Source organism: Salmo salar, chromosome ssa02 (assembly GCF_905237065.1).
Source record: "Salmo salar chromosome ssa02, Ssal_v3.1, whole genome shotgun sequence".
NCBI classification, from domain to species: Eukaryota; Metazoa; Chordata; class Actinopteri; order Salmoniformes; family Salmonidae; genus Salmo; species Salmo salar.
The window spans coordinates 68,739,298-68,756,642 of NC_059443.1; the positions used below are offsets into that span (position 1 = coordinate 68,739,298).

General features: G+C 40.8%; 2 protein-coding genes across 3 annotated transcripts in view; both read left to right on the forward strand.

Moving 5' to 3' along the window:
* The window catches only part of LOC106591322 (zinc finger protein 271), a 518,091-nt gene that overhangs the window by 179,250 nt on the left and 321,496 nt on the right, over window positions 1-17,345 (forward strand). The gene's annotated exons all lie outside the window — the stretch shown is intronic.
* Window positions 258-15,820, forward strand: LOC106594826 (zinc finger protein 239-like). 2 transcript variants are annotated; one of them, XM_045708686.1, is made up of 2 exons: window positions 258-823; window positions 14,997-15,820. In XM_045708686.1, the coding sequence occupies exons 1-2, from the start codon at window positions 499-501 to the stop codon at window positions 15,803-15,805; spliced, it is 1,134 nt and encodes a 377-aa protein (XP_045564642.1). In that variant the 5' UTR covers window positions 258-498; the 3' UTR covers window positions 15,806-15,820. The 2 variants fall into 2 exon arrangements, with proteins under 2 accessions (XP_045564642.1, XP_045564640.1); XM_045708684.1 differs by lacking the exon at window positions 14,997-15,820 and adding an exon at window positions 5,972-7,598.

The window sequence follows — 17,345 nt, forward strand, 5'->3', positions numbered from 1 at the left end:
AGATTTAGTTTGACTGAATGAAACTGCCTTAAATGTGTTGTAGTAAGCATTTTTTATTTGCACTAATCAATCAACACATTCAGGTCTTTGTATGTCTCAATATAATAGTATTATTTAATTAAATCCATTTAAAAATATTATTTGTCTGAAAATAAAATATGATCCTCAACTGCGTTTCCCACTCCAGTCAGCAGACGGCGACGTGCGTCTTTCAGGCGATGCTGCTAGCGTGACGTATAATCTAGTGGACGGTTCTTCAAAAACAGCTAGTCAACCACCTCGGTAGCTTGCTAGCCAACATAGCCGAAAGATTCAAGCTATTTATACGCTTTCGGTGTATATTAGCTGATGTGTTTTAGACACACATCTGTCGTATCTACTTGTTAACCTATTTAATTGTACGTTGTTTTGTATTAGTCAGCTATAGTAGCTGGCTGGTTAAGTTAGCACTAGCCTAGTCGCTAAAGATAGCTAGCTAGCTAGCTAACATCCCCGAACATGAGCTCCCTAAACTACTCCCCTCCTGCTAAAGAAGGGGTCTGCTGGACGGAGAAAGAAGCTCTGGGGCTGAACATTGTCGTGAAAGAGGAGAAGGAAGAGGAGGATATCACAGTTAAAAAAGAAGTAGAGGGTGAGGCTGTTACAGTGAAAGAAGAAGAGAAAGACGTTTCAGTTAAAGAAGAGGAGGACACGTTCAGAGTGAAAGAGGAGCAGGATGTTACTGTGAAAGAAGAGGATGTAGTTTTTGGAGTGAAGAAGGAAGGGCAGATTACTGTCACATTGAAAGATGAAGAGCTGGAGATAGGAGATCTGAGTAACACCAGTAAGTACCGCCTTAAATTCGTTTTTTAACTTTGGATATTCGGAGTTGGCTCGTCAATACCTCTTCAATGGAGGGCCCTAGGATGATGACTTAAATGTCTAGAATCAGACGACGTAGAAAGCAAGCTACCTCTTGTTTTCTCCGTCCCGTTTCCAAAAAGTGACTTAACATATATATTTGAGAAGGGTCTATCTGCTGACCGCAGACTGGGGGGCACGGCATGTTGTGATTTTCATGTAGTGATGTTTTACTACACCAAAGATGATGGATATACTGACAAGATGTATCTCTGCCCTAACATTGTCCACAAAGCGGCACTGTGGGTTGTCTAGCTCCCGCCTATCCTTTCTTTGGATTTGTGGAAACATCTTATTATTGTAATCTATTGTTTATATTCTGTGAGGGCTGTTGACGTCAACCGCCTGTATTCAATGGAGAGAGATGCTTAGCTACTAGCATGAATATGCATAGCGATCTGGAGACAACTCCTATAGAGTTTTTATCAAAGTTGTATGTCACGTGTCCCCATAACTTCAGCTTTACGAAACTTCTGTTGGATCAACTAAACATCACGTTGGAAATTAGCCATTAATTTTGTTGTTGACCAAATTCGACACTTTCCACATTGGGTTGATAATTGTTTCCACCAGGATACAACCTACTGTAGCCTACTAGCATGACCTAGAGAGATACAACCACTTGGATACAACCTACTGTAGCCTACTAGCATGACCTAGAGAGATACAACCACTTGGATACAACCTACTGTAGCCTACTGGCATGACCTAGAGAGTAGAGGTCGACCGATTAATCGGAATGGCTGATTAATTAGGGCCGATTTCAAGTTTTCATAACAATCGGAAATCGGTATTTTTGGACACCGATTTGGCCGATTGTTTTCTTTATTTATTTATTACACCTTTTATTTAACTAGGCAAGTCAGTTAAGAGCACATTCTTATTTTCAATTACGGCCTAGGAACGGTGGGTTAACTGCCTTGTTCAGGGGCAGAACGACAGATTTTGACCTTCTTATTCCAACACTCTAACCACCTGCCTTACATTGCACTCCACGAGGAGGCTGCGTGGCAGGCTGACTACCTTTTACGCGAGGGCAGCAAGAAGCCAAGGTAAGTTGCTAGCTAGCATTAAACTTATAAAAAACAATCAATCTTCACAATCACTAGTTAACTACACATGGTTGATGATATTACTAGTTTATCTAGCGTGTCCTGCATTGCAAATAATCGATGCGGTGCCTGTTAATTTCTCATCGAATCACAGCCTACTTCGCAAACGGGTGTTGATTTAGCACTGTCGTTGCACCTAACCATAAACATCAATGCCTTCCTTAAAATCAATATACAAGTATATATTTTTAAACCTGCATATTTAGTTAATATTGCCTGCTAACATGAATTTCTTATAATTAGGGAAATTGTGTCACTTCTCTTGCGTTCCGTGCAAACAGTCAGGGTATATGCAGCAGTTTGGGCTGCCTGGCTCGTTAAGAAATGTGTGAAGTCCATTTATTCCTAACAAAGACCGTAATTAATTTGCCAGAATTGTACATAATTATGACATAACATTGAAGGTTGTACAATGTAACAGCAATATTTAGACTTAGGGATGCCACCCGTTCTAAAATACGGAACGGTTCCGTATTTCACTGAAATAATAAACGTTTTGTTTTCGAAATGATAGTTTCCGGATTCAACCATATTCATGACCAAAGGCTCGTATTTCTGTGTGTTATTATGTTATAATTAAGTCTATGATTTGATAGAGCAGTCTGACTGAGCGATGGTAGGCAGCAGCAGGCTCGTAAGCATTCATTCAAACAGCACTTTCGTGCATTTGCCAGCAGCTCTTCGCAATTCTTCAAGCATTGAACTGTTTATGACTTCAAGCCTATCAACTCCCGAGATTAGGCTGGTGTAACCGATGTGAAATGGATAGCTAGTTAGCGGGGTGCGCGCTAATAGCATTTCAATCGGTGACGTCACTCGCTCTGAGACTTGGAGTGGTTGTTCCCCTTGCTCTGCAAGGGCCGCGGCTTTTGTGGAGCGATGGGTAATGATGCTTCGAGGGTGGCTGTTGTTGATGTGTTCCTGGTTCGAGCCCAGGTAGGGGCGAGGAGAGGGACGGAAGCTATACTGTTACACTGGCAATACTAAAGTGCCTATAAGAACATCCAATAGTCATAGGTATATGAAATACAAATGGTATAGAGAGAAATAGTCCTATAATTCCTATAATAACTACAACCTAAAACTTCTTACCTTGGAATATTGAAGACTCATGTTAAAAGGAACCACCAGCTTTCATATGTTCTCATGTTCTGAGCAAGGAACTTAAACGTTAGCTTTTTTACATGGCACCTATTGCACTTTTACTTTCTTCTCCAACACTTTGTTTTTGCATTATTTAAACCAAATTGAACATGTTTCATTATTTATTTGAGGCTAAATTGATTTATTATATTAAGTTAAAATAAGTGTTCATTCAGTATTGTTGTAATTGTCATTATTACAAAAAAAAAGACATAAAAATTGGCCGATTAATCGGTATCGGCTTTTTTGGTCCTCCAATAATCGGCATCGGCGTCGAAAAATCATAATCGGTCGACTTCTACTAGAGAGATAAAACCACTTGGATACAAACTACTGTAGCCTACTGGCGTGACCTGGAGAGATACAACCTACTGTAGCCTACTGGCATGACCTAGAGAGCTAAAGTTTAAAAATTCCTGGATTTTAAATGAATATTTTCCAGTAATAATATTAATTTGTATCTTCCTATCCACATGTTGGATCCCTCTCCTTTGTTGTCCACTCTACACCAATAACAGACAACTACTGTGGGACTCCCTATCATACAGCCTGGATACAGCCTGGATTCGAACCAGGGATTGTAGTGACGCCTCTTGCACTGAGATGCAGTGGCTTAGACCGCTGCATCCGTGTGTGTGTTAATTATTTAACTGTACTAGAATGCTTAAACGGCCGCTAAAATTTGTTATCGGTATCGTTTTTTGGGGCAAGGAAAATATTGGATATTGGTATTGGCCAAAAATGTAATATCGGTCTCAGGATATTGAGGTAAAAAATCCCTCTAAGCTCACACAGCTCTCCTGCACCTTTATCAGATCAGCAGTGATTCACGTCAGCCTCCAGAGAGGTAGTCAGGTGTAAAGTGCTTCAATCATCAACAGGCACAGTCTCGTTTCACAGATTAGTTCAGTCTGCTTTGAAAGTATCAGAAACCTCAGTTGAAATGAAAACTATCTCCGAGCATAGTAGCTTGATGGCCTTGAATGTTTATTTTAGCCCCCAGACAAAACCGCACACCCGGGCAAAGTGCAAGTCTCTGGGCTTTCAGTCTCAGGAGAGGGCGGTGATGGAACTGGGTCTTGTAGGCCGGGTCAAACTAATATTTGAAAATATATGTTTACTGCTAAATTCACATACACTTTAAGAATACTGCTGGAACAAACAGAAAACACATTGGGTTTTTACATAAATGTTTGATGATTGACTAGGAATGCCTTGGTGACCACTGTTTTTCACACTGGCTATTATTTTAACCTCTCTCGGGTATGTGGGACGAAATCGTCCCACCTAGTCAACAGCCAGTGGAATCGAGTGGCGCAAAATTCAAAAACCTTAAAAATGCTATAACTTCAATTTCTCAAACATATGACTATTTTACACCATTTTAAAGACAAGACTCTCGTTAATCTAACCACATTGTCCGATTTCAAAAAGGCTTTACAACGAAAGCAAAACATTCGATTATGTCAGGAGAGTACCCTGCCAGAAATAATCAAACACCCATTTTTCAAGCTAGCATATAATGTCACAAAAACCAAAACCACAGCTAAATGCAGCACTAACCTTTGATGATCTTCATCAGATGATCACTCCTAGGACATTATGTTATACAATACATGCATGTTTTGTTCAATCAAGTTCATATTTATATCAAAAACCAGCTTTTTACATTAGCATGTGACGTTCAGAACTAGCAAACATACCGAAAACTTCCGGTGAATTTACTAAATTACTCAGGATAAATGTTCACAAAAAAACATAATTATTTTAAGAATTATAGATACAGAACTCCTTTATGCAATCGCGGTGTCAGATTTTAAAATAGCTTTTCGGCAAAAGCACATTTTGCAATATTCTGAGTAGATATCTCGCCATCACGGGCTAGCTAATTTGACACCCACCAAGTTTGGTGTTCACTAAACTCAGAATTCATATTTGAAAAATTGGATTACCTTTGCTGTTCTTCGTCAGAATGCACTCCCAGGACTTCTACTTCAACCACAAATGTTGTTTTGGTTCAAAATAATCCATAGTTATGTTCAAATATCCTCTGTTTTGTCCGTGCGTTCAGGTCCCTATCCGAACGGTGACGCACGGACGCATGTCGTGACAAACAATTTCAAAATATTCCATTACCGTACTTCGAAGCATGTCAAACGCTGTTTAAAATCAATTTTTATGCGATTTTTCTCGTAAAATAGCGATAATATTCTGACCGGGAGATGTTGTTTTCGTTCAAAGACTGAAAGAAGAAAATGGACTCTTCACGTGCACACCCGTGTCATTGTTCTCAGATCAACCACTATCCAAAACCTCTACTGTTTTTCAGCCAGGGACTGCAGAGTCATCATTCCCCGTTCTGGCGCCTTCTGAGAGCCTATGGGAGCCTTAGAAAATGTCACGTTACAGCAGAGATCCTCTGTTTTTGATAAAGAGGCTATAGAAGGCCAAGAAATAGTCAGAGAGGGCACTTCCTGTATAGAATCTTCTCAGGTTTTGGCCTGCCATATGAGTTCTGTTATACTCACAGACACAATTCAAACAGTTTTAGAAACTTTAGGGTCTTTTCTATCCAAATCAAACAATTATATGCATATTCTAGTTTCTGGGCAGGAGTAATAACCAGATTAAATCGGGTACAGTTTTTAAACCGGACGTGAAAATACTGCCCCCTACCCAAGAGAGGTTAATGAACTCCCCCAAACACCAAAGACCAAATCTGAACCAATCATAGACTTATATGTTTCACAAGTTTGGCCACACAGTACAGCACAGTAGACAACTAAGTAACTAGATACTCTGTTTGTATTTGACAGGAGAGAGACCAGACTCACCCTCTGACAGCAGGAAGAGTCCTTCAGGGGAATCAGACCCAGGGAAGAGTCCTTCAGGGGAATCAGACCCAGGGAAGAGTCCTTCAGGGGAATCAGACCCAGGGAAGAGTCCTTCAGGGGAATCAGAACCAGACACGCCCAAAGCAACAGAAGGACATCACTGCTCCCACTGTGGAAAGAGTTTTACCAAGTTAGGGAGCCTGAAGAAACATGAGAGGACACACACAGGAAAAAAGACTTTCCAATGTTCCCAGTGTGGAAAAGGTTTTCTTTGGTTATATCACCTGAATAGGCATGAGAGGACACACACAGGAGAAAAACCTTTCCAATGCTCCCAGTGTGGAAAGAGTTTTAACGAATTAGGGTACCTATTAATACATAACAGAATACACTCTGGAGAGAAGCCTTACCACTGCTCCAAATGTGGAATGACTTTTACCTGGTTAGGGAGCCTGAAAACACATGAGAGAATACACACTGGAGAAAATCCTTTCCAATGTTCCCACTGTGGAAAGAGTTTTACCCAGTTAGGGAACCTAAATCGGCATAAGAGGACACACACAGGAGAGAAGCCTTACAAATGCTCTCAGTGTGGAAAGAGTTTTAGAGGTTTAGTGAGCCTGAAACAGCATAAGAGAATACACACAGGAGAGAAGCCTTATCACTGTTCCCAGTGTGGAAAGAGTTTTAGATGGTTAGGTACCTTGAAAATGCATGAGAGGACACACACAGGAGAAAAGCCTTACCAATGCACCATGTGTGGAAAGAGATTTACCCAGTTAAAGTCCATGAAATTACATGGAAGAATACATACAGGAGAGAAGCCTTACCACTGCTCCCACTGTGGAATGACTTTTTCCTGGTTAGTAAATATGAAAACTCATGAGAGAATACACACAGGAGAGAAGCCTTATCAATGTTCCCAGTGTGGAAAGAATTTTAGGGGTTTAGTGAACCTGAAACAGCATGAGAGGACACATCCGCAAGAAAAGCCTTACCAATGCTCCCTGTGTGGAAAGCGTTTTACAAAGTTAGGGGGACTGACAAGGCATGAGAGGACACACACAGGAGGGGATAAGACCTACCACTGCTCCCTGTGTGGAAAAACATTTAACAGGTTAAGGCATCTGAATAAGCATGAGAGAATACATACACAGGAGGAGAAGACATACCACTGCTCTCATTGTGGAAAGACATTTTCCCAGTCAGAGGACCTGAAATCACATGAGAGAATAGAGAGGCTGTGTTCTGACTTATGTTTTTGACTGAGAATTTGTGTTTTTGTTTACACCACATTAAATCATATTGTTTATATGAAGTCTTCAACAAAATAGGTTTACTTAAAATAAATGTTTGTTTCATGTCTAAAATGAGAGTTTAAAAAGTGATGTACATTGATATTTTGGATAAAAGTGTACAGGTTTCAGGCTCATACAGAGCAGGTGCATAACAAAGTTTGTAATTTTCCACGATAGTAAGTAAGTAGCCTTGCAGGAGCCTTGGATTGTCTGAGCCAGAACAGCTCATAATAACAGGAGCCTACTTCCCCTGGACAGGACTAGTCTATAGAGTGCCACAGTATAGTAACAGGAGCCCACTTCCCCTGGACAGGACTATCTATAATCCAATTTAGGCCTTCCTGGACAGGACTAGTCTATAGAGTGCCACAGTATAGTAACAGGAGCCCACTTCCCCTGGACAGGACTAGTCTATAGAGTGCCACAGTATAGTAACAGGAGCCCACTTTCCCTGGACAGGACTAGTCTATAGAGTGCCACAGTATAGTAACAGGAGCCCACTTCCCCTGGACAGGACTAGTCTATAGAGTGCCACAGTATATTAACAGGAGCCCACTTTCCCTGGACAGGACTCTACTCTATAGACTAGAGTCCTGTATGGTAATAGGAATCTCCTGTTTCTGTAGTGTGAGGCAGCTTGATGTACAGTACTTCCCCTGGACAAGATGCTAGTCTTAATATTTTACTGCTCCTCTTTAATTATTTGTTACTTTTATTTCTTATTTGTATATATTTTTTTAATATACTGCATTGTTGGTTAGGGGCTTGTAAGTATTTCACTGTAAGGTCTACACCTGTTGTATTTGGCGCATGTGACAAATAAAATTTGATATGATAGCCTTGAAACCAGCATTGAAACCTCTTGAATTTGATTTGATATATGATTTGGACATTGCTAAATCAATTTGATTGGATACAGTTGCAGATAAACATATTGGCACACTTGCACTTTTCTTAAATAATGACCTATTTCTTCTAAATTAAGTTGAAATTGATGGTCTCCACACCTTATAGGATTTTCAACATTGCAGAACCAATACATTTTTTGTTAACTTAAGTTTACATTCGGCTAATTCAGCCACACCCATTGCTGACAGGTGTATAACATCGAGCACACATCCGTGCAATCTCCATAGACAAACATTGGCAGTAGAATGGCCTTACTGAAGAGCTCAGTGGCTTTCAACGTGGCACTGTCATAGGATGGCACATTTAGAACAAGTCAGTTTGTCAATTTTCTGCCCTGCTTGAGCTGCCCCGGTCAACTGTAAGTGCTGTTATTGTGAAGTGGAAACGTCTAGGAGCAACAATGGCTCAGCTGCAAAGTGGTATCCCACACAAGCTCACAGAACGGGACCGCTGAGTGCTGAAGCGCGTAGCACGTAAAAATCGGCTGTCCTCAGTTGCAACACTCACTACCGAGTTCCAAACTGCCTCTGGAAGCAACGTCAGCACAATAACTGTTCGCCGGGAGCTTCTTGACTATCCACACATTACGCACACACCAGCCTAGCCTGAAAATATTTTTGATATCTAGGATTGTTCTGACAAATATTTCCGGGCTCCGCTGGCATGGAATCTCCCAGGATAAACATCCATGCTCTCCTCCCGGAGGTTATGACAACACAACATCAAACACCGTAAATACACAACTTGATGCAACCACATGAAAAGGTTGGGAACATGTATTCATTGGCCAGTGAGTGGTCAAGCCCTCGCCTCAGCTACAACTTATCAGAATTCCTGCTGTAAAAATAGCTACATTATTTCTGACACCCACAACTCAACTGCAACATGCGGGTTTGCTAAGATTTATGTTTGGTTTGTTAAAATAGAATCTTTAGTCTTGGGTCCCTGCATTTTAAAACATTTCTTTACTTTTGATATTGAATACTGCATTGTTGTTGAGGAAGAGCTTGCAGGTAACGGGGCGTTTATACTATTGGTAAAACATGTGGATAACCACGCTAGCTTCGCTCTCGTGTGGTGCTAGCAAGCATAATAGGTAGTGCTAGGTATCAACAGCCTCCCGAGTGGCGCAGCAATGCATCGCACCAATGAGGCAGCACACAATTGGCCCAGCGTCATCCGTGATAGGGGAGGGTTTGGCCGGCTTGGATGTCCTTGTCCCACGATCATAAGATCAAATGATAGATTTACAGTCTAAGCCCTGTCCGAGGGGGAGGTTCTTCTAAACTATATGGAATTGTTTTAAGAAGGTTTAAACAACACAAAGGGCTTCCCCAGTATAGTACTGTAGAAACACCCTCCAACACAAAGGGCTTCCCCAGTATGTACTGTAGAAACACCCTCCAACACAAAGGGCTTCCCCAGTATAGTACTGTAGAAACACCCTCCAACACGAACGGCTTCCCCAGTATAGTACTGTAGAAACACCCTCCAACACGAACGGCTTCCCCAGTATAGTACTGTAGAAACACCCTCCAACACAAAGGGCTTCCCCAGTATAGTACTGTAGAAACACCCTCCAACACGAACGGCTTCCCCAGTATAGTACTGTAGAAACACCCTCCAACACGAAGGGCTTCCCCAGTATAGTACTGTAGAAACACCCTCCAACACGAAGGGCTTCCCCAGTATAGTACTGTAGAAACACCCTCCAACATGAACGGCTTCCCCAGTATAGTACTGTAGAAACACCCTCCAACACGAAGGGCTTCCCCAGTATAGTACTGTAGAAACACCCTCCAACACGAAGGGCTTCCCCAGTATAGTACTGTAGAAACACCCTCCAACATGAACGGCTTCCCCAGTATAGTACTGTAGAAACACCCTCCAACACGAAGGGCTTCCCCAGTATAGTACTGTAGAAACACCCTCCAACACGAAGGGCTTCCCCAGTATAGTACTGTAGAAACACCCTCCAACACGAACGGCTTCCCCAGTATAGTACTGTAGAAACACCCTCCAACACGAAGGGCTTCCCCAGTATAGTACTGTAGAAACACCCTCCAACACGAAGGGCTTCCCCAGTATAGTACTGTAGAAACACCCTCCAACATGAACGGCTTCCCCAGTATAGTACTGTAGAAACACCCTCTAACATGAAGGGCTTTCCCAGTATTCAGGTTTTTGAGGAATCTAGCCTCGCAGGAAGAAAGTTTTATTTTATGGAGGTTTAATTCAGTTCTCTTTTTCGTATTTAACTAAATACTCTGTCTTTGGTAGGAGAGGGATCAGACTTATCACTGTTCCCACTGTGGAATGAGTTTTATTCAGTTGGGAAGCCTGAATGAGCATGAGTGAACACACACAGGAGAAAAGCCTTACCACTGCAAAAACTGATTTTCACGAGTAGGGGACCTAAAAGCTCATGAGAGAATACACACAGGAGAAAAGCCTTTCCAATGTTCCCAGTGTGGAAAGAGTTTTACCTGGTTAAGGAGCCTGAAGGAGCATGAGAGGATAAAAGTCCAACCAGTGCTCTCCACCAAGACTCTTCCTAGAGCTGGCCGCCCAGCCAAACTGAGCAATCGGGAGAGAAGGACCTTGGTCAGGGAGGTGACCAAGAACCCAATGTTCACTCTGACAGAGTTCCAGAGTTCCTCTGTGAGGATGGGAGAACCTTCCAGAAGGACAACCCTCTCTGCAGCACTCCACCAATCAGGCCGTTATGGTAGAGTGGCCAGACAGAGGCCACTCCTCAGTAAAAGGCACATGACAGCCTGCTTGGAGTTTATCAAAAGGCTGCCCTGTTCAGTTCAAACCACAGGTTTTCAATGGAGTTCAAGTCCGAAGACTGAGATGGCCATTGAAAATGTTGATTTTGTGCCCAATTAACCATTTATTTGTTGATGTTGATGTGTCTTGCTGGAAGATCCACTTATGGCCAAGTTTCAGCCTCCTAGCAGAGAGGTAACCAGGTTTTGGGCTAAAATATCCTGGTAGTGGGTAAAGTTTATTTATTTATTTTATATAGTCATTTTTGCTCATCTTTATCAAGGGTATCAATAACTAGGTGCTTATTTTGATATCTAGATATTTGACTGAATCAGGAATACAGATGTGGAGTAGATGTAGTTTGTTTTAAACTCTCATTAAAAAAAATCTGAACTAATCAAACAACACTTGTTGCTCTTTGTACGTGTTGATATAATATTCATATTTAATGGAGAGAAAAAAACGTTTTCCTAAACTGCTTTATAATATTATAATTCAATGAAGGAAAAAAAAATACGTTTTCCCTCCTCAACTGCGTTTCCTCCCCCCAGACAGCAGATGGCGATATGTGTCTTTCAGGCGATGTTTCTAGTGTGACGTATAATCTAGTGGACGGAACGCTTCTTCAACAACTGCAGCCACCTCCGTAGCTCGCTAGCCGACAAAGTCGGAACATTCAAGTTGTTCAGACAATTTCGTGGTTTATTTGCCACTACGATTTAAACATACTTATGTGTAAACAACTAGCTACCCCATTTAATTTAATATTTACGTTGTAAGTCAGCTAGCTGGCTGGTTAAGTTAGCACTAGTCTAGTCGCTAATGCTAACTAGCTATTATCCCCGACCATGAGTTCACTAAGCTACTCTCCTTCAGCTGCTAAAGAACAGGAGGTCTGCTGGACGGAGAAAGAGGATCTCGTGAAAGAGGAGGAGGAAGAGAAGGCTGTTACAATACAAAAACAAGTAGAGGGTGAGGCTGTTACCGTGAAAGAAGAAGAGAAAGACGTTACAGAGAAGACACCTTCAGAGTGAAAGAGGAGGAGGATGTTACTGTGAAAGAAAAAGGGAAAGATGCTGTTTTTGGAGTGGAGAATGAAGTGAAAGAAGATGAAGACGTTTTTGGAATGAAGGATGAAGAGGGGGAGATCACTGTCACATTAGAGGAGGACGAAGAAGAGAAGTCTGGAGAACTGATTAACACCAGTAAATACAGTGAGTACTATCTTATAAAACAGGGGCATTGATCTCTGCAGTTGTTGAACAAATGTTTGATTTTTAAAACGGCATTCTACACTTGAATATGTTTTTGTACTGTTGGAATTGTTCATGACGTCCTGTAGTGATTTTTTTTAAATTACTTTTCCTGTTTAAAAGTGATATAAATATAGTAAAGTATAAACACACTAAAGGGAAACAAATAAATGTTTTGAGCAAAATAGTTTTTTTTTTAGACAACTGCAAACTAGAAGGAGTGAGTGATGTCATAGTAAGGCCTTCAAGGAGTTGGCTTGATGGGAAGTCGTGATGTCATCCAATAGGCGACTGATCTTCATGTGAATATTCATTATTCTATTTAAAATCCTTCCTGTTCTGTCAAGTTGGTTGTTGATCATTGCTAGAAAGCCATTTTCAAATCTTGCCATAGATTTTAAAGACGATTTAAGTCCAAACTGTAACTAGGCCACTCAGGAACATTCAATGTCATCTTGGTAAGCTCTTCCAGTGTAGATTTGGCCTTGTGGTTTAGGTTATTGTCCTGTTAGTACAGTTTGTTTGTATTCAGATCTCTGAAATGCACTCTACCTACGTAACATTTAGTGTCTCCTTATGTTACGTTGGGGAAACAGTTTTCATGGGCACAGAAATCCTAAATCATTTCAGAGTTTGCAAAATCCAATGGTTCAAACCGAGAGTCACCTTAACTTTATTGACAACACCCAAATGGATACTGTCATTAACGTGGTTCTTCAATAATTACACATAATACTTAATACTGTAGCTGTTTAGTTACGGTCACATGTTCAACTATCATGAGCTGATCCAGGAAATGGATTTTCGAATGACAGTCACATGACAAACATCACGACATGCAACAACAACCAAAGTGCTTCTTCATTCATTACTCTGGTAAAGACAGTTATGCCGTGCTCCATGTTGGATCCAACATCCCTAACAAATTGGTGTTTATATTGTGTTATTGTCTGCTTGATTTACAGTACCGGCTCTCGTTAGTCAGTTTGCACACAGAGATACTTTCCTCATAATGTGTAGAGAACTGTTCCTTGATGTGCTATTGTACAACACACGGAGCTATTTTCCTTTATTCAGGACATTTAGAATGACAACACATTACAGAGTAGTCTAGTGGGATTATTCACAAAATTATCTGGTGATCAGGTTATGAAATATCATGACAAAGACATGTTTCCATGTTTCACCTGAAATATTAAATGATTTATAGTCCTAGGTCTATGTTGTTGTTAGTTGAAGTTATGGGTCCTACAGTAGGTCTATGTTGTTGTTAGGTGAAGTTATGGGACCTACAGTAGGTCTATGTTATTGTTAGGTGAAGTTATGGGACCTACAGTAGGTCTATGTTATTGTTAGGTGAAGTTATGGGACCTACAGTAGGTCTATGTTATTGTTAGGTGAAGTTATGGGACCTACAGTAGGTATATATTTGTTGTTAGGTGAAGTTATGGGTCCTACAGTAGGTCTATGTTATTGTTTGGTGAAGTTATGGGTTAATTTGTTAAACACTTCGAGTACAAACCCTCATTGTCAGGGAGATGGCAAAGCTAGCCAAAGAGCATTTTACTGGTTGAAGTGTTTTTTAAGTGTAAAGCTGTTGATTTGCGACAATAACACAAACATATTAAGCAGGAGATTCAAGCGAGCCTTGCAATTATAATCCAAAAGTAGTGTGAAATGCACTCATAAGCAACCTGTAAATGGAGGCTATTTTTGCTGTCAGCCTATGAGAACTCCCCTGAGTTTTCCCCCACAGTGGTGAATTAGTGAATAGACACAGAGCTTAATGTGAGTTTCCTTGAGTAGCACTCCTGATCTTGCACTGATAGTGCGCTGTAATATTCAGAATACATTGTGAAAAACGAAAATCTTCGCTCACCATTTTTGCTCCAGGCAGATATACTATATCCATAACTAGCGGTTTCCTCATTAGCAGGGAGGAGTTTCTACAACCAAATTGCGTGTGCATCGTCTTCGTGCGGCAATTTTATCAAACACAGAAAGGGGCCTATATTGGAGACCCTTTTTTTTGTCTGGTGCACTGCTTACACGGAACCCAAACCGGCTGCTGTTCCTTGCTATTTTGTGTTTAGTCATCTCTCTGAGTTGTTATTTTACCTGAAATGCACAAGGTCCTCTCCTCCGCCAATTAATCCACACATAAAATGGTCAACTGAATCGTTTCTAGTCATCTCTCCTCCTTCCAGGCCTTTTCTTCTCTTGACTTTATATTGCAATTGGCAACTTTCATAAATTAGGTGCATTACTGCCACTGACCTCATTCATCTTTCAGTCACCCATGTGGGTTTAACCAATGAGGAGATGGCACGTGGGTACCTGCTTCAATAAATCAATGAGGAGATGGGAGAGGCAGGACTTGCAGCGTGATCTGCGTCACAAATAGAACTGACTTCTATTTTGTCCCTTGGCAACGGAGACGCTTGTTGGCACGCGCGAGCAGTGTGTGTGCGCAATAATTGAATGATATAGATTTCTACATTTATTTTGCAACGCTCGCACATGCAACACGAGCGGTGTAGTCAGCCTGTTAGTATTTCAACGACTTTAACTTATTTCTAGTTACTACTAATTTGAAAACAAGACAAAATATGACTATTGTTGCTAACTTGACTGTCTTAATTGTCAAATTTAACAGACGTCAATTGTTGTACAACTTCATGGGTATGCTCTGGGCATCACCTTTTACCTAAAATAAACCGTGAATTTCTGCTGTATGGGCATTTAACCATCTCTCTGACTTTGTGATTCACACAGGAGAGAGACGGGACTATCGTGAATCCTCTGGGGAGCCTCAACAACATCATGATACTGAAGAGGCAGAGAAGAGTCTCTCCAGATCAGAACTCCTCAAGAAACACCAGCAGAGACTCACAGGAAAGAAACCTCACTGCTGTTCTGACTGTGGGAAAAGATTCAACTCTTCAGTAGACCTTAAAATACATAAAATAATTCACAGTGGAGAGAAACCTTTTGGCTGTGATCAATGTGGGAAGAGTTTTATTCGGCTACAAACCCTGAAATCACACCAGAGAACACACACTGGAGAGAAACCTTATCGCTGTGATCAATGTGGGAAGAGTTTTACTCAGCTAAGCAGCCTGATGGTACACCAGCGGGGACATACAGGAGAGAAACCTTATAGCTGTAATCAATGTGGGAAGAGTTTTTCAACATCTAGCTATCTAACTGTACACCAGAGAACACACACAGGAGAGAAACCTTATAGCTGTAATCAATGTGGGAAGAGTTTTATTCGGCTACAAATCCTGAAATCACATCAGAGAATACACACAGGAGAGAAATCTTATGGCTGTGATACATGTGGGAAGAGTTTTACTCACCTTAACAGCCTGATAGTACACCAGCGGACACACACAGGAGATAAACGTTATAGCTGTGATCAATGTGGGAAGAGTTTGTCTACATCTAGTTATCTAAGGATACACCAGAGAACACACACAGGAGAGAAACCTTATCGCTGTAATCAATGTGGGAAGAGTTTTGCTACAACTAGACAGTCTGATAGCACACCAGCGAACACACACAGGAGAGAAAGCTTTTAGATGTCATCAATGTGGGAAGAGTTTTGGTACATCTGGATGTCTGATGACACACCAGAGAACACACACAGGAGAGAAACCTCATAACTGTCGTCAATGTGGGAAGAGTTTTGGTACATCTGGATGTCTGCTGACTTTACACCAGAGAACACACACAGGAGAGAAACCTTATAGCTGTACTCAATGTGGGAAGAGTTTTTCTCGGCCAGACAGCCTGAATATACACAAGCGGACACACACAGGAGAGAAACCTTATAGCTGTAGTCAATGTGGGAAGGGTTTTACTACATCTAGCCAGCTGACTTTGCACCAGAGAAGACACACAGGACAGAATCCTTATAGCTGTACTCAATGTGGGAAGAGTTTTACTTTGCTTAACAGTCTGGTGTCACACCAGAGAACACACACAGGAGAGACATCTCTTAGCTGTAATCAATGTTGGAAGAGATACTCTGATAAAAGATCTCTGACTAAACATCAGAAAATACATGAAGGAGTTGTTTCATGATATCAGTGAAATAATGTCAGAATGTAGAATGTTGTAACATTGTAGTAGGAGTATTTTAATGATGTCAGAATGTAGAATGTTTTAACATTGTAGTAGAAGTATTTTAATGATGTCACAGTGGAGAACTCTAAACGTCTTCCCTGTTCTATTGATTTCAACATGATATGGATATTAGCCTCCGGGGGAAAAATCCAGGCTCTGAATTGAAAGAGTATTATTTATGTGATTTAACAAAAAGTAACTCACAAAAAAAAAAAGAGTTGTGTTACACTTACCACGTTGGTGACCCACTGGAATCAAAATGCAACACTTCAAAATGTAGCTAGCTGTTTTCTACAAAATAATGTTTACATTATTCCAAGATTCCGTGTGGTTTTTGAGCTGTTCGTTTTAACAGGACGTGCAACCTCATCTCCCTCCTCTCGGTACAAATGATTTTAGCATGATATCGATGAGTTATGACAAATAAGTGTTGTGTTCCTTTGTTTAGCGACCCCTACATTTAAATGTATCACTCCAAAATGTAGCTGACTGTCTTCTGCAGGTTGTTTCTAACCAGTGAGGTCAAAGATACTCCCATTTCCATGTGTTTTTTTGTTGTTGTTGCGTTAGTTTCCTGATTTCCCCCCTAATCGATATCAGTGATTTATTGCTACTTGTCAAAACAACAGCGTTTCTGGTGCTTGTGCAGTTTGTAAGGTGCTTGTTTAAAAAACTACAATTAATGTGATTATTTTGGCAGATAGTACATTTTAGGTTTTCAATATATCACAAACTGTTTCTGCATATTCGTTATTGATTTGGACATGTTAAAACTGTGTTTTGACATCGGGCTATCCCACCTAGCAAAATGTAATTGAAAATACGCGTTCAGTTGTAGTTGAAAATGTGTATTTTTGGGTCATTTTTTCAATGACTTGTACTTGCAGCCTATACACATGAACGCAGTATAATAAATTGGTCTATAATCAATTGTAACAATCCTACATCACTCCAGCAACATCACTCCAGATGTGAATTATTAAGTGAATTATG

Bases quoted from the DNA above. Each gene is read 5' to 3' on its own strand.
- LOC106594826 (XM_045708684.1), top strand. From the start codon at position 499: ATGAGCTCCCTAAACTACTCCCCTCCTGCTAAAGAAGGGGTCTGCTGG. The intron at 824-5,971 runs GTAAGTACCGCC...TGTATTTGACAG, and splicing joins AGGAGATCTGAGTAACACCA to GAGAGAGACCAGACTCACCC.